The sequence below is a fragment of the Hirundo rustica genome, chromosome 2 (assembly GCF_015227805.2).
Source record: "Hirundo rustica isolate bHirRus1 chromosome 2, bHirRus1.pri.v3, whole genome shotgun sequence".
Classification (NCBI taxonomy): domain Eukaryota; kingdom Metazoa; phylum Chordata; class Aves; order Passeriformes; family Hirundinidae; genus Hirundo; species Hirundo rustica.
The window spans coordinates 18,277,810-18,292,143 of record NC_053451.1 but is presented as its reverse complement, the minus strand read 5'-3'; the positions used below and the strand labels follow the sequence as shown (position 1 = coordinate 18,292,143).

The following is a 14,334-nucleotide window of genomic DNA, read 5'->3' as shown; positions in this document are numbered from 1 at the left end:
CACCAAGCCGAAACAGTGGGACACTCCAGGGGCTGGTGGCTGGAAACGGTGGGTTATCCCGGCAGGCAGGGGTGATGTCCCGGCAGGCAAAGTGAGCAGTGCTGAAGAAGCCGCGATGGCTGGACAGGGGCTGGCCCAGCTCCAGCAGGGCAGGCGAGGAGCTCCGAATTCCTGGGCGCTCCAGCCGATGATGGATGGTGGTAGAATTCCCAGGAGTGGATCCTCCGTTAACAGTGGAGTCCTCACGCAGCCAGCAGTCGCCCGACCATCCTCTCCGATGCCGAGACCGAGGGCAGAAGAGGCCACCCTCAGCTCCCGGAGCCCCCGAGCCTTTTCCTTCCCCTCAAACTAAGTGATCTACTACCTTTTGTGTGGGGCAAGTATCCTTTAAGCATCAGTATTTAGTCTCCTAGCAACTTTGGGGGGGGAAAATTTCTATAGGAAACCTTAACCCCCAATGCATGTCAATCCATGTAGCTGAGGTCCAGCTCCTGGCCCTGCACAGCGCCGTCCCCAGGAGTCACACCCTGTGCCTAGGAGCGTTGTCCAAATGCTTCTTGGGCACTGGCAGCCTTGGGGCTGTGGCCACTGCTCTGGGGAGCCTGTTCCAGTGACCAGGCACCCTCTGGGGGAAGAAGCTTTTCTCTCTCATGCAGGGCTTCTAAGCAAAAGCACCCTGTGGGCTCAAGCATCCCTCAAGATCATCAGATCAGCATCGCCCTAAACTACTGAAGTGTTTGCTAAGGTGTGTACATAGCATGCACTAACACTGCACTTTTTTCCCCCCCTTTTTTTGCTGTCCATTTAACTAGCAATAGGCATTCTGATAGTCAGGTCAGCTTACAGTATACCTTTGTGACTTCAAATCGCCCCCAGAATGATGTGTTGCAGCTTCATGTTGTTTCAGAACAAGATTTTGGAAGGAGGGGTCACACTTGACAGGGTTTTCATGTGTCACCTGATTTTACTGATACACTTGATGAGCAGCTGACAAGTTCAGGTAGAACTTAGGGCCATAATGCATTTATCTCAAGCAGCTGTTTATCAAATTGTGTTTAAGTAGTCAAAGGAAATGTATGTTAATCAACTTACAAAAAAATTTAAGTGCAATCTTATGTATAGCCACAAACATGTGGAGTGATGGTAGATAAGTAATTTTTGAAATTGTGTGCCACAGTGTTTACATTAAAATACACAGATACTTGCATCTTAATTACACAGGTTTCTGCTAAATGATTTTAAATTAAGGTAGGAAATGAGCATTTCAGCTACACCTTCCTTCCTTAGTCTAACAAAATATGGCCAATAATATCCTTACATATATTGTTCTATAATGCAACACAGAACTCTCCCAGAATTAGTAATCACTTCATATAGTTACAGTTAAAATTTAAATGGAAATACTCTTTTAAAAATCCACTTATTAAAAGAAGTCAGTGTATATAGGTAGCAGTTATTTTTCCAAGTCTGTCACTTCATTAGTTTAAAACCAAAAATCACAAATACAGCTGTTTCCATACACCCAAGCTGCTTAGATTAGAACATTTTATTTTAAATATTGTAAATCCAGTTCTGAAGGACACCACCCTCATAGACTTTAAATATGAAAGCATCAGACTAAGAACAGTGAATTTCTGAAATCGGGATGTGCAAAAACTGACAGTGACATATTTATGTGTCAAAGATGAGTAAATACAAGAACTTAAAATTCAGAGCACCAGCAATCTCATACATAATTTTATTTTTTTTATATATTTTTTTATTAAGGTATAAAAGATTCAAGTGTCAGAACTATAATGTCAGAACTGTTTATAATGTCAAGTGATGCATGTTGCATATTCTTTCTATATTCCATTGATCAGCCAGAACCTGGGATAATAATTGTAGATGATGGAGTACATTTCAGGTGCAAATGGACATGGATTTGAAGTGAATTTGGAAGAAAAACTCATATTGAAGTCTTAATAACTGTTTTCTTCAACCTGCACCAATCCTTGCACGAATTATTTTGCTTAATTCTGATGTTTCCAACAGTAATTAGTATTAGCGTGATGCCTGTAGGGCATTATCAGCTAAGGAGAGCTTAGTCTTATGATATAATACAGCAATTTCATAAAACTTATTACAGACTTGAGAGAGAATCAGTCCTGATAGAACCAGGAAGAACTACAGTTTTCCCCTTGCACACATTTCATGCCATTCCATTTCAGCTCGTAGAATAGTCCTGTCATTTACAAAGTAAGTTTGTGCTTTGAGCCTGCTTTCAAAAAAAAAAAAAATGAAGAATATGTGATCATGCCATCTGCGAATGCCTTCCCTGCAGTCTTGGCTACCACTCTCAGAGACAATTGCAAGCCAGTTTGACAGGAGGTAGAAATTTCAGAAAGACTCAATTGCTAAAAGTTTTAACTCAGGTATTTGGGCAGGGCAAAGATATCTAAATTAGTTAGGGAAAGGCTGTCTGTTTTGCAGAAGTACAAGTTACCCTATACCTCTTAGCTTTTGTCTTACGTAGCCATGGCAAAGAGCCCGGTAAAAAACATTTTTTTGCAAAGGATGACATACAAGTCAAAGAACACAAATCTCTGGGAGTGCTTACAAAATGGTTTGGGCTTTGCTATTCTTTGAACTTCTAATTTTGCTTTACAAAGACAACAAAATTTAATTCCAACACTTTTATAAAAGGCTAATTTGCAAGAACAGTGGCTGACCCTGGGAAAAAGAATCAAAATATCACATTATTTTAATTAACAAATGTAATAAAATCAAGAGTAATAGAGAGCTTGTTAAGGAGGATACACATCTTGGGAATGTTAAGCTAGCGGAAGTGTTTCCCAGAGAACTTAATCCAATCTTGAGTACCGATTAGAGCAAATGTTAGGTTAATACAAAGCAGATTTTGTTCTTAATTCATCTGGATAGAACACAGTCCTACCTAAAAGTTTGTGCCCACAGTTTCAATAATAGGTTAAAGAACACAATATTAAAAGAAAAAAATAATTAACTTTGTGTCTTCTAAAAAAGTTGCCGTTTGCGTTATTTTCATTATTTTACTGATTAATCTGAACAGAAGAAAACATGCTGACCAAACCAATATCGATAACACAAAGATGTTGTCATTACTGCTGAGAAGCACTTGCGCAGTGACAAGTCCTTTTGTGCCTCTCACCCCACCCCACCACCGAGTGGGCTGGGGCTGCACAGGGAGTGAAGGGACGGAGCCAGGACAGCTGACCCCAGGCGACCACAGGGAAATCCCACACCATGTGGAGTCATGATCTGCATGTAAAGCTGGGTGAGAAGAAGGAAGGGAGGGGATGTTCAAAGTGATGGCATTTGTCTTCTCAAGTCACCCTTATGCTTGATGGATCCATGCTTTCCATGGAGATGGCTGAACATCTGCCTGCCTGTGGGAAATGGTGAATGAATTCCTTGCTTTGCTTTGCTTGCGCACATTTTCTTTCAATATTAAACTGTCTTTATCTCAGCCCACAAATTATCTCACTTTCGCTCTTCCGATTCTCTTCCCCATCCCACTGGAGTGGAGTGAGTGAGCAGCTAGCCAGGGTTTGACCACAACATGTTCACAGAGATCAAGTAAGTTACTTTTACTGCATCAAATACCTTTTCTATTATATGCAGGAAAAATAAGTTGTTCGGGGGGTGTTGTTTTGTTTTGTCTGTCTTTTTTTTTTTTTTTTTTTTTTTTTTTTTTTTTTTTTTTTTTTTTTTCTTTTTTTCTTTTCTTTTCCTGTGGCTGCCACAGTCATTAGCAAGGGAAAAATAAAGAAAATAAAAGGAGATATATGAAGAGTGAAAATTGTTACTCTGGGAGAAGGCTGCTCAGTATTGCCCGGGCAGACTTTGACAACATCAAGCTCTCTGAAAATATCAACTATTATCTTCCTTGAAACGATGACACAGAGACCACCTCCATGACTGGATCCTTCAGACACTGTTTCTCCTGCCGTTCTGTATGACTTTGAGTACATTGGAAAGGTCAAAACTTTTTGCAATCAGTTCCATTAGGTGCTCATCGTTTTCCACACCATTGGTAAACTCTTCTAAAGTCAGTTCCCCTAAAAGAAAGTCAGATACTCTTTAGAAACTGAGAAACCCAGCAATCTCTCTAGTGAACAAAAGACCATTTATGCCAGATTGAATCCCATATGAAGGCTGCTGATAGACAAATGCAGGTAGAGTATTTGCTAATGTTTTCTCACTTTGCATCAGTCAGATCCTAGAACTGAGACTCATTTGTTTTTCTGTTAAAACATGTCAAACACAGCTTTCACTGAAATCTTAGACATTTATAAGTGCTCATGAATGTGTATGAAGGGGTTCTAATGAAGTGTGCACCAGGGCTGAGTTTAGATGTACTGGCCACTTCTCACTGAGCTGGCTGGAATTTATCTTAGAGCTGGTTTTAAAAGAGATTAGGGTGTGATTTGCTAAAGATTAGTGGGCATAGTCCCTGTGTTGACTACTAGGATTATTTAGAGCCATGATCAGTTGTTACAAAAGCAAAACAAAACAAACAAAACAAACAAACAAAACAAAAACAAACAAACAAACAAAAAGTGGTTTGATAGATAAATTCTTCAACGGAACTGAAATGGGTCATTTAGAGTGTGAATTTTGGGCTTATGTCAAAATCATAACATAACTTGGAAGTTTCAAGACAACAATAAAATCTCTTTTATTGTGGAGTAGGAATATTGTTTAATGTTCTTCCTCTTTTCCTGCTCTCTTCCCTGTCAGCAAAGACCAGTTTTAGGTATGTGTCTGTTTGCATAGTACACAGAAATGCACACAGTCCTCTGTCTAGGGGTTATTCCAGTGTTACTGTTTTACCCTGAGAGGAGAAATAAATCTTGGTTGAATAAGAAGAGCCAGATTGTTCCCTCTGAGAATGGTTTAAAAGTTTCCTTTAAATTCACAACAATGAATGTTTTCTCAGTAAAATAAGAAGTGACAAGGGCCAGGCAAAGAGGAAAAAAGCTGGACGAGTTAAGGCCCCAGGGTGCAGGGGGGCAGCAATTCAAGTCTTGGATGTCTGGTGAATGCTGAGCGCGCTTGACTTTGGGCTATTCTCAGGTTTAAGTACTCCCTGTAGGGGTTTTTTTGTGTCTTGGTTTTTGTCCATGGCAGCCTTGGAAACTTCATCTGACATGAAAAAGGAAAATGATCAGCATTTGAAAAATGTGAAAACCTCTTTCTAGCCATAGTCAGTAAAATTTGCTTTCTGTTTAGTCACTTATGTCCTTGCTATGCTGGTGATATTCTCATACAAAGAGGAAAGTCATCATTTGACAGAAGTCCTGGTTCTTAGTCTTCAATGAAAGTCCTAAGACCCTCTCCTGGAGCTGGCATGCAGAGCCCTGAGGGAGTTTGTACTTTTTTCAATAACCACCTATATAATCTTTCCACAAGAAGAATCAGAACAAGCCATCTCTGTACACTTGCATGCGTCATCCTTCTTCGTCACTCATCCACTCACTTCCTCTGAACTCTCCTCCTACCTAGGCACTCCGCTTAGTTCCCCTCTCCTTCCCTCTGTATTGCTTTTGACTCAGGTGTTTGGGTGGATGGGCTCCCAGGACTCATCACACGGACATGCTGCACCATTTTCCTGCTTATTTGGGTCAACTGGTCTTGGATTTCCTCCTCTTGATCCCAAGTTGTACATTTTAAGTACCAATAGCAGGCATACAGACCACACTGCAATTGCCAGGTGAGGTTAGACTGGCAGGCTCAGACTCACTGCTGCTGTGATGGGCCTCAGATTTCTGTGAGATGTTGAAAATAAATTGCAAAACCAAGAGGAGATTTGGTATAAGAATTGTTCTTTACAACCCATGGGAATATTTATTGTATATTAATGTAAAGAAGGACTTTACAATTTATTTGTCTGTTTGCACTTTTCTTTAATAAGCCACAGGGAGTTGAAGCTAAACTTGGTAAAACTTGGACCATTCCTCAGGTCGAGCTAGTCCCGTCGCTTTCCAGCAATTTAAAAACTAAGAAACTATGGAAAACAGTTAGAAATGGAACTACTATGAAGATAATCCTGAATATGTTATAGTCTGTATTTTCCTTGCGAAAATGTATGATACAAGTGATGGTCTAGATCAGATACAATTATTACTTGCCAGTAAATGTATGGTCAAAACAGTGAATAATCATTGAATTTAGGTTAGATTTTGACTGGATTATTTGGACTCCTTTCATATTCATCCGAAGGGTGGGCTAAGGAAATGGGTCAAAAAAATCCTCCACTAAGGCGTCACAAGACCACTGTTTATACCCTGATTATATATTACAAACAACTTTTAAAAAAAGTAATCTCTATACACTAAATAAGACCATAAAAATGCCTCTGCCAAACTGCCCAAAATTCCTGTCTGTGACCTGACTTTGCTCTTTTTTGCTTTCCTGATGTTCCTAATTTATCAATGATCACAGCAATTGCTGAAAAACATAGTTGCCAGTGGAAGGAGTATCTTCATGATTAGAAGCATGAGGAGGGACATTCATCCATAACAGATTTTCCATTAGAAACAACTCTGAAGCAGTGAAATGAAATTATAGTTTACAAATGCAAGACCAATTGGCTTAATCTAGTTTCTTGAGGAAAAAACAGGAGCATGCATCTTAGCATGTGTTGATAGTCAGCCTTCAAGGAACATCCAATATGCTCACCAGTCTTCAGAACATGCCTAGAGCATGTGCAACCATGCATCCTATTTGGTGTTTTTTTAAAGGAATTAAAATAGATTATACCAACACAAATACATTACTCCCCCACCACCAACCACGCTTTTATTTTGCTGTGCAACCTGAGAATTGACATTTTGGGTGAACAGTGCAGGACCTCTGTTTTAGCCCTTACTGCATGTAATTCCTTTGTCAGTTGACTTACACTTTACTGTAAAGCTGAAGTAAAATAAGGGCAAAGAAGAACAGATTCAGTTTTCTAAACCAGTCATCCTTCAGCTGCATGTTCAAATCCCTCCTTGCAGAGGCATCCCTGCCAATGCCAACAACACCTAGATTCTTACCATCATTGTTCACATCTATCTTCTGAAATACCATGTTTGTGAACTCTTCAGCACTCATGTTGGTGTCGCCGTTAATAGCCTGGATAGCCTGAGGGCAGAAACACAGGAAGTTCTTTCAGAGTTTTTCCCACCTAGTTGTGAAAACAGTGCACTGGCAGAAGGAGTATTTGAAGTGCAACTCTTTAGTTCACAAACCCTTTCAAAAATCACTAAATAAATAGCTATTTCAAGTAAAACTTAAGTAATGAGGACTGGAAATTTAATTAACATAACACGACCTGGAGATTACAGAAAATTTGCGTATCTCTCAAGAACCATGTGGCACCTCTGCTCTGTAATACACTTTAGATTCCACATCAGCATTTTTATCTGGCCCCAGAGAGTTCCCTGCCTTCAGAGAGTACCCTTTGGTCTGTATGATTTAAATGCAGTATTGTTTTTCCGAGCTGAAAGCACATGCAGAGAAAGCATAAGTAATTTTTCTATTAAGACATGTTTAATTTAATAATCACAAATAAAGTCAGCAGTCCTGGAAATTGTCAGCGTTTACTTGTCCTCCAGAGAAGTTAAGAAAAACAGAAGAATCCAGAATCCCCTCTACCTTTTTTTTTTTTTTTTTTGTGGCAAAAGGACTCAATATATGGAGTAAAGGTTTAAATGTATGTTTTTGCAAAATTGTGTCCCATTGACTGGCAAAATATGTGCATATATAAATATGCATTTACATTATCTAATGGGCACACTATAGAATTTGTTTCTCTGCACTTGAATTATCTTGAGGCAAACTGTGTTGTGTAAGATTTATACTTCATGTGCCACTTGTTTCTTTTGGTGTCTCTTTCCTAAGATTATATTAGACCTCGTATTTTAAAACAATAAGGTAAATCTATTCAGCACTGATATGGAATTCTTGACCAAATAAAATCATAAAAATGCCCCCTCCAAATGCCCCAAATTCCTGTCTGTTTCAAAAAGCAGCAATAATTTTACAAAAATAGTTACATAAACTTTTTTGTATTACTAATTCCTACTTCAGGTACTTCTGTTGTTTTATTTGTCTGACCCTGCAGACTTCAGTAGAAAGTTGTATCCCTTCCACAGTTAAATTTATTGCAGTGCCAAGAGTAAAGCAGTGGCTACTGAAGTGTTTGAGTCACTGACTACCACCGAAGCCCCTTAAATAGTAAAATACTGGGCACTGAAATGGTGCATGGTTATCTGGAAGGAGTTTTGATGATTGGTAGTCATATGCTGGTCTGTAGTTTGCATAGCTGTAGAGACAGATTTAATTTTAATAGCACTTCTGTGTTTCTAAATTAATGTCTCAGATATGACACATCTTTTTTGGACAAGCCCTTGTTTACTGATGCTTATTATAAACTGAGCACCCCTTAACGGCTGCGAGCTTGTTGGTTCTTTTTTTTCTTTTAGGGCCCACAATTTTTAATATAGTCTAGGTCAATGACTTATGTAGGTTTAAATTAAAGTTCTTATACTCCAAAAGAGATGAAAACACACAGAGAGCTAAACTGGTTTTAAAACCAGGTAAATTAAAAAAGAAATATTCTTTACATTGAAAGGATTTTAATTTTAATTCTCATTTTGGGTACAGCCCCAGACGAAACACTGTTGACTCGTTGGGTCTGGGCAAAAATTAATGGAGAATATTTGCGAAATAAAGATTTCATTAGTCTCAAAGGAGAAATCTGGAAGATTCAGCCTCTCCTTCTACCTTTAGAAAGCTCTTTAGGTGATCAGCTTTATTTGCTTGACCTGGTAGCTTCATCTGGTTGCAGTTCCTTTCAGTTTTGGCAGCAGCTGTTTAAAGTCTCTAAGAGTGACTGGCTTGGCACCAGCACTAATGCAAAATTCAGTAAAAGTACGTTCCTTTTTTGTTATGACATTAAACCACTATTTAGGTTTGATGCTCCCTGCAGCGAAACTTTGATCTGTACTGAGTCCTGTACATTCAGGGAGCAGTATTGAGTCATATATATTTGTAAGGAGCCCTAACATACTTTGTGGATGAAAGCATCTAACGAAGAGCACAATGTTATTTCATTAGAGCCAGTTGAAAATTATGAAGATAATTTTAAAGAAAGAATTGCACCTCTTTGGTTTTATGGGTTTGAAGTAAACCCATTTTCTGCAAAATTTTGAAAATGTTTTTATCCAAATGTCACTGCGTGATTTAATACTAAAATTGTATTTCCATGATTTCGTTTCAAAACAGGGGTAATGGCATTTGTAGTAAACAAATCTAAGAGCCTTTCAAAAAAATAAAATATTGTAATATTTTAATGACATCTGCATTCTTCTTGCTGCAAGATCAGTTTGAGAAGCCAGTTTTCCACAATAGACTGACACATACACTTGTAACCATCTGTTTTATTCATTAAGCTGCTACAGCTCTACCCTGCCTTATAGTACAGTTTATCACAGTAATGTCTTTACTGTTTCTACAGTACTTCGCTTTCAGTAAAGTATTTTATCTGTCGAACTATGGTTCAAAGTAAAATACTACTTAGATGCGTTCAATAAGGAAGAAACTAATGTCAAGAGCGTCACTACTAGCCACTGTTAATTTTGGTTTTCCATAAAACGTTAGTTAAAGTACTGACAATCCATTTACAGCACATGATGAACCATTGTTTCAGGGGCAATGCACTATATCAAATGCTCTTGCTATTGATCATAACTTGCTTACCTTGAATATGCTTATTAGTTCTTTTTTGTCAATGCATCCGTTTCCATCAGCATCGTATAGCTTGAAATACCATTTCAATTTTTGGTCAATTTTCCCTCGTATAACCAAATTTATTGCAGCTATGAACTCCAAGAAGTCTATAAATCCATCCTAAAAGAGAAAGAGAGAGAGAGAAAAAAACACACCTATTTAGCAACATTGGTTTTCTGTTCCTTCTGGCACTTGCACAGAAACAGGTCATCAAATTCCCTACAAATACACATTGATTTATGGAGCACCTTAACATAGAAATCTTCTGTGGTACTAAAAAAGGATAAAAGGCTGGGCTCAACTGGAAGAGCTATAGGAAGGGGTGTTAGGAAGGACAGTTTTGTTCTCCCCCGAAATCTGCGGGTCATGGGGATAAGGGGCAAATCTGTTCTGTGCAATTGTTACTGACAGTTTTTAAGAGGAAAAGAAATACTTTTGTGGCAGACTGCTGTGTGGAAAAGAGGAGCTTGGGATATCTGGTTTGGTACGAATGAGATATCTACAGTGGAGTTGTTTACATCTATGCTGCAGAACTATGTATGATTTCCAGTGCCACAGAGCAGTTTCAGGTGTTATTCATCTGAGAGACCGTGTAATAAAGTGTTTTAAAATTGTAACCAATACTCTGGCATGAACCCTAAGTACCGTGGCTTATCCAAATAAAAATCAAGTCTCTCCGATGAACATTTTGCATGGGATATAAAGCATTCAAGGAATAAACTAGTCTCTAAATATTGAGGATTGGGGATATTCATAGGAAGAGAGAATTTCAAATTTATTTGATTAATTATTTTCTTACTGCTTTGCTCAAGCTACTGATAGAAGCCTGTCAAGGGCAGGCTCCTGTAGTGATGTTCTTATGTTTCTGTGAAAATGTGGTTAGGATGGAAGAAACAGTTGCTGATTTTGGAGCATACTTGCTCCAACTGTTTCTCATGTGCGTACAAAAAGAATTAACAGCTGGTAAATTTAGTCTTGTGATCAGAATCCAATTGGTCAGAATCCAATTGCTCAGAAAATCTTGGAAAGACTTGTCAGTTTCAGATGGCCTTTGACTGAAAAGGAAAGGCTGGATGAGTATCAAGTAGGTTTAGCATGTTACTTAGTTTATTGTCATATATCAACAGACATCTTGCCAGTTGAGGTTTACAATCATCAGGCATTAATCAGTCCTCAACACTGTACTACCGGAAAAGAAGACCTGTAAGGATGCGGTGCGACTCATTGCCAAAATCATTTAGGTTGGAAAAGACCCTTATGGTCATCAGGTCCAACAGTTAACCCAGAACTGCCAAGTCCATCACTAAACTGTGTCCCTAAGTACCACATGTCTTTTGAAGTCCTCCAGGCACCATCAGTATATTTTTGTGACAAGGAACCAAACATGTGAGCATGCGAAGAATGAAGTCAAACAGGAATTTATGAGGGCTAGAATATACTGAAATTGAGAGCTCTGCTGACGAATCTTCCACTGGAAACAACCCAAAATGCCTAAAACCATCCCCACACATATACCTGCCTAGATTCAATCACAATAGATTGTGGAAGTGAGTGTGGGTTCTCCAAGACTGGATATATATATTTTTAAATAGGAGTCCATCTTTTCTTTTCTTTTCTTTTCTTTTCTTTTCTTTTCTTTTCTTTTCTTTTCTTTTCTTTTCTTTTCTTTTCTTTTCTTTTCTTTTCTTTTCTTTTCTTTTCTTTTCTTTTTTCTTTTCTTTTTTTTCTTTTTTTCTTTTCTTTTCTTTTTTTTCCTTTTCTTTTCTTTCTTTTCTTTCCTTTTTTTTCTTTCGTTTTTTTGCTTCTTTTTTCTTTTTTTTTTTTTTTTGTTTTTTTGGAATTTGTTTTTCTTCTCCTTTTCGTTTTTTTTTGGTATTTCCTCGCTTTTTTTTCTTTTTTCTTCTTCCGTTTTGTTTTTTCCCTTTTACTTTCCCTTCCTTTGTTCCCTTTGCTTCCCTTGCTTCCCTTTATAGGGAAGTTGGGTCTTATCGTTATCCCTTCTTCCTTTCCCTCCGATTACCCTTATCCTTTCCCTTTTCCTCCTGTTCTCGGGGGGGGTCCCTTCCCTTCCCTTCCTTTCCCTTTCGTTCCATTTTCTTTCAGATTTTCGCCTTCCCTTCCCTTCCCTTGCTTTTGCCCTTCCCTTCTTTCTTTCCCTTCCCTGTTCTTTTTTCTTTCTTCCTTTTCCTCTTCCCTTTCCCTTCCCTTCCCTTCTTTCTTCCCTTTCTGTTCCCTTTCTTCCCCGTCCCTTCCCGGCAATTCCCTGTCTCCCCTTCTTCCTTCCTGTTCCTATCCCTTGACCTTTGCCTTGTTTCTCGCCCCCTTCCCTTCCCTTTTTTCTTCCTTGTCCCTCCCCACCCTTTGCTTCTTCCCCTTTTCCTTGTCCTTTCCCGTTGTCAGTCTTCCTGCCTTTTCCCTTCTTTGCTCCCTTCCTTTACTATTCCCGTTCCTTTTCCCTTCCTTATCCGTTCCTGTTCCCTTCCAGGTCCGCTTATCCTTCCCTTAGGTTCCTTCCCTTCGTTACCCTTCCGACTGTTCTTCCCTTCCTTTTCCTTCCCTGTTCCTTCCCTTCCCTTTCCCTTCCACTTCCTTCCCTTCCTTTCCTTTCCCGTCCTTCCCTTCCCTTCCTTCCCTTCCCTTCCCTTTCCCTTCCTTCCTTCCTTCCCTTCCTTCCCTCACAAATGTGCCCTCAGATGCTTGTGTGGCTGATCAGCAGAGTGGCACCTAAGAGATAAATCCAATGTATTCAAACACTGGATTCAGCCTTCAAGCAGAAATGGTGTGTGCATGTCATGCAGACCAACCATTGCTTCACAGACCCTCTGCAGGTTCTCTGGTGTTTGTTTTACTCTAACTGCAATCACAAGCAAATGCAGTGAAGACACCATTCAACCACTGTCAAGGATTAAATTTGACAGTAACTACATATAATTTTCAAACAAAATTAGTATACCAGTATTAAAATCAATGCTTAACCAAAAATGACATATCACACAGTGCAAACTTAACCTTCTTTTTGGCACACTGGCTTAAATTTCCATTTTGCAATTATTATTTCAAGAAGGATCTCATAAAGTATTTTACTGGAGGTCAAAATGTATTTTGCTGATTGCATTTCCATCATCTGATTTGATACATATATTAAGAATGTGGTTAAATGCATTTCACATTGCAGCTTTTTTAATGCATTTCATACTGCTTATTGCAACTACAGATTAATTGGATGTCCATAACCAGATCAGTTTTCTTCTTTTTCCCTTACATTTCACTTGGGATTTTGGAAAATATTATGTTTGCTTTCTTTCTGCATCTTGGTGTCACTGTTGTTGCTCTGACAAAACATCAGAAGTCTGGAAAATATAATAACCGGTCTAATGTGTTTGGGTATGTAATTCTGATCTGGTGGATTTTATGGCCTGTCCCAAACACGAGGGGACTGAAGGCCAGGGTCAAAAAAACTCCCACCTCTGGAAAACACCTGGAGAAATTGTAGTTATCAGGAAAGCTCTTGCCACTTTCTGCAGTCGTGCAAAAACTACTGGTGACCTGGTAGCCAGCAGCTGGCTTCTATTTCTCAGGCACTGAAATACTGAGAAGGTAGACATGTTTGTCTACTTGATGTGGAACTAGAAGCATTTCATAAAAGCATTTATGAGAAATGTAATGTTTTCCTTTCTACACCAAGAAAACATACCTTGTAGGTAAAAAAGAAAATATTTATGGGATGCAGAAGGCTACAGTGATCTTGTTGCACATACACAGAACTTTCTGAGATAAATACTGCACTTTTTACAGTAGCATCTCAAAACACTACATTAAACAATGAAAAACATCATAACAGTAACCTATGAAGATCATCCTGGGGTTCTGTGAGTACAACAAATTATGCAATAAATGTGTTATGATGTTATTAAAAGAATACTGCTGTGCTTATTTACCCATCTGCTGCTCTTTAATTATTCTTAATACATGTATCTAGGTAGGTCCTTATGTGTCTCTGGGCTCTGTAAAACACCTCTCTGCAGCATGCACAGCAATGTATCTGTTGCCTGTTAGGAAGTCATTAATTCACAAGCAAAGGGCTACTGTAAGAATAATAAAATAAATGTTTAAATAATGCCCAACAACATAACAAGCAGAACTGATTACCAGTGGTGGAAGATATAAATTATTTACTTTTGGTGTTTAACCCTGTAATTGTCAAATTATTTGTAATATTTTTATTAAATGGAATTAATGCTAGTGAAACCTGCTTATTCATCAGCTTAGGACACAAGACAAATTTGGGGGTGTGAAGGTTTCTTTTCCGTGTCTGTATGGCGCTGGCTCTGCCTTCCTTGTCTGCAGCGTGTTGCCATGGGCGCCTGTAGGGATGGTGAAGTCCTGCACCCTCCCCTGCCCAAATGAACAGAGGCACATGGAGTCAGTTCTGGGTATGGTGTCAAACAGAGGGATAGAACCCTCCTAATGTGGTTCTGAGGAGTGGGCTGGAGACATTCCAGAAAAATGGGTTCAGAATTTCGTTTACATGCCCCA

At 38.9% G+C, this 14,334-nt stretch overlaps 1 protein-coding gene across 1 annotated transcript in view; it reads right to left on the bottom strand.

Moving 5' to 3' along the window:
• Nucleotides 1–3,948: 3,948 nt before the first annotated feature.
• Nucleotides 3,949–14,334, bottom strand: part of GUCA1C (guanylate cyclase activator 1C) — a 39,698-nt gene continuing 29,312 nt past the window's right edge. Inside the window, exons 2-4 of the mRNA XM_040056411.1 lie at nt 9,769–9,918; nt 7,062–7,149; nt 3,949–4,079 (exon numbers count right to left, since the gene is read on the bottom strand). Of these exons, the coding sequence (XP_039912345.1) occupies nt 3,949–4,079; nt 7,062–7,149; nt 9,769–9,918 (369 nt within the window). The remainder of the gene's footprint in view (nt 4,080–7,061; nt 7,150–9,768; nt 9,919–14,334) is intronic.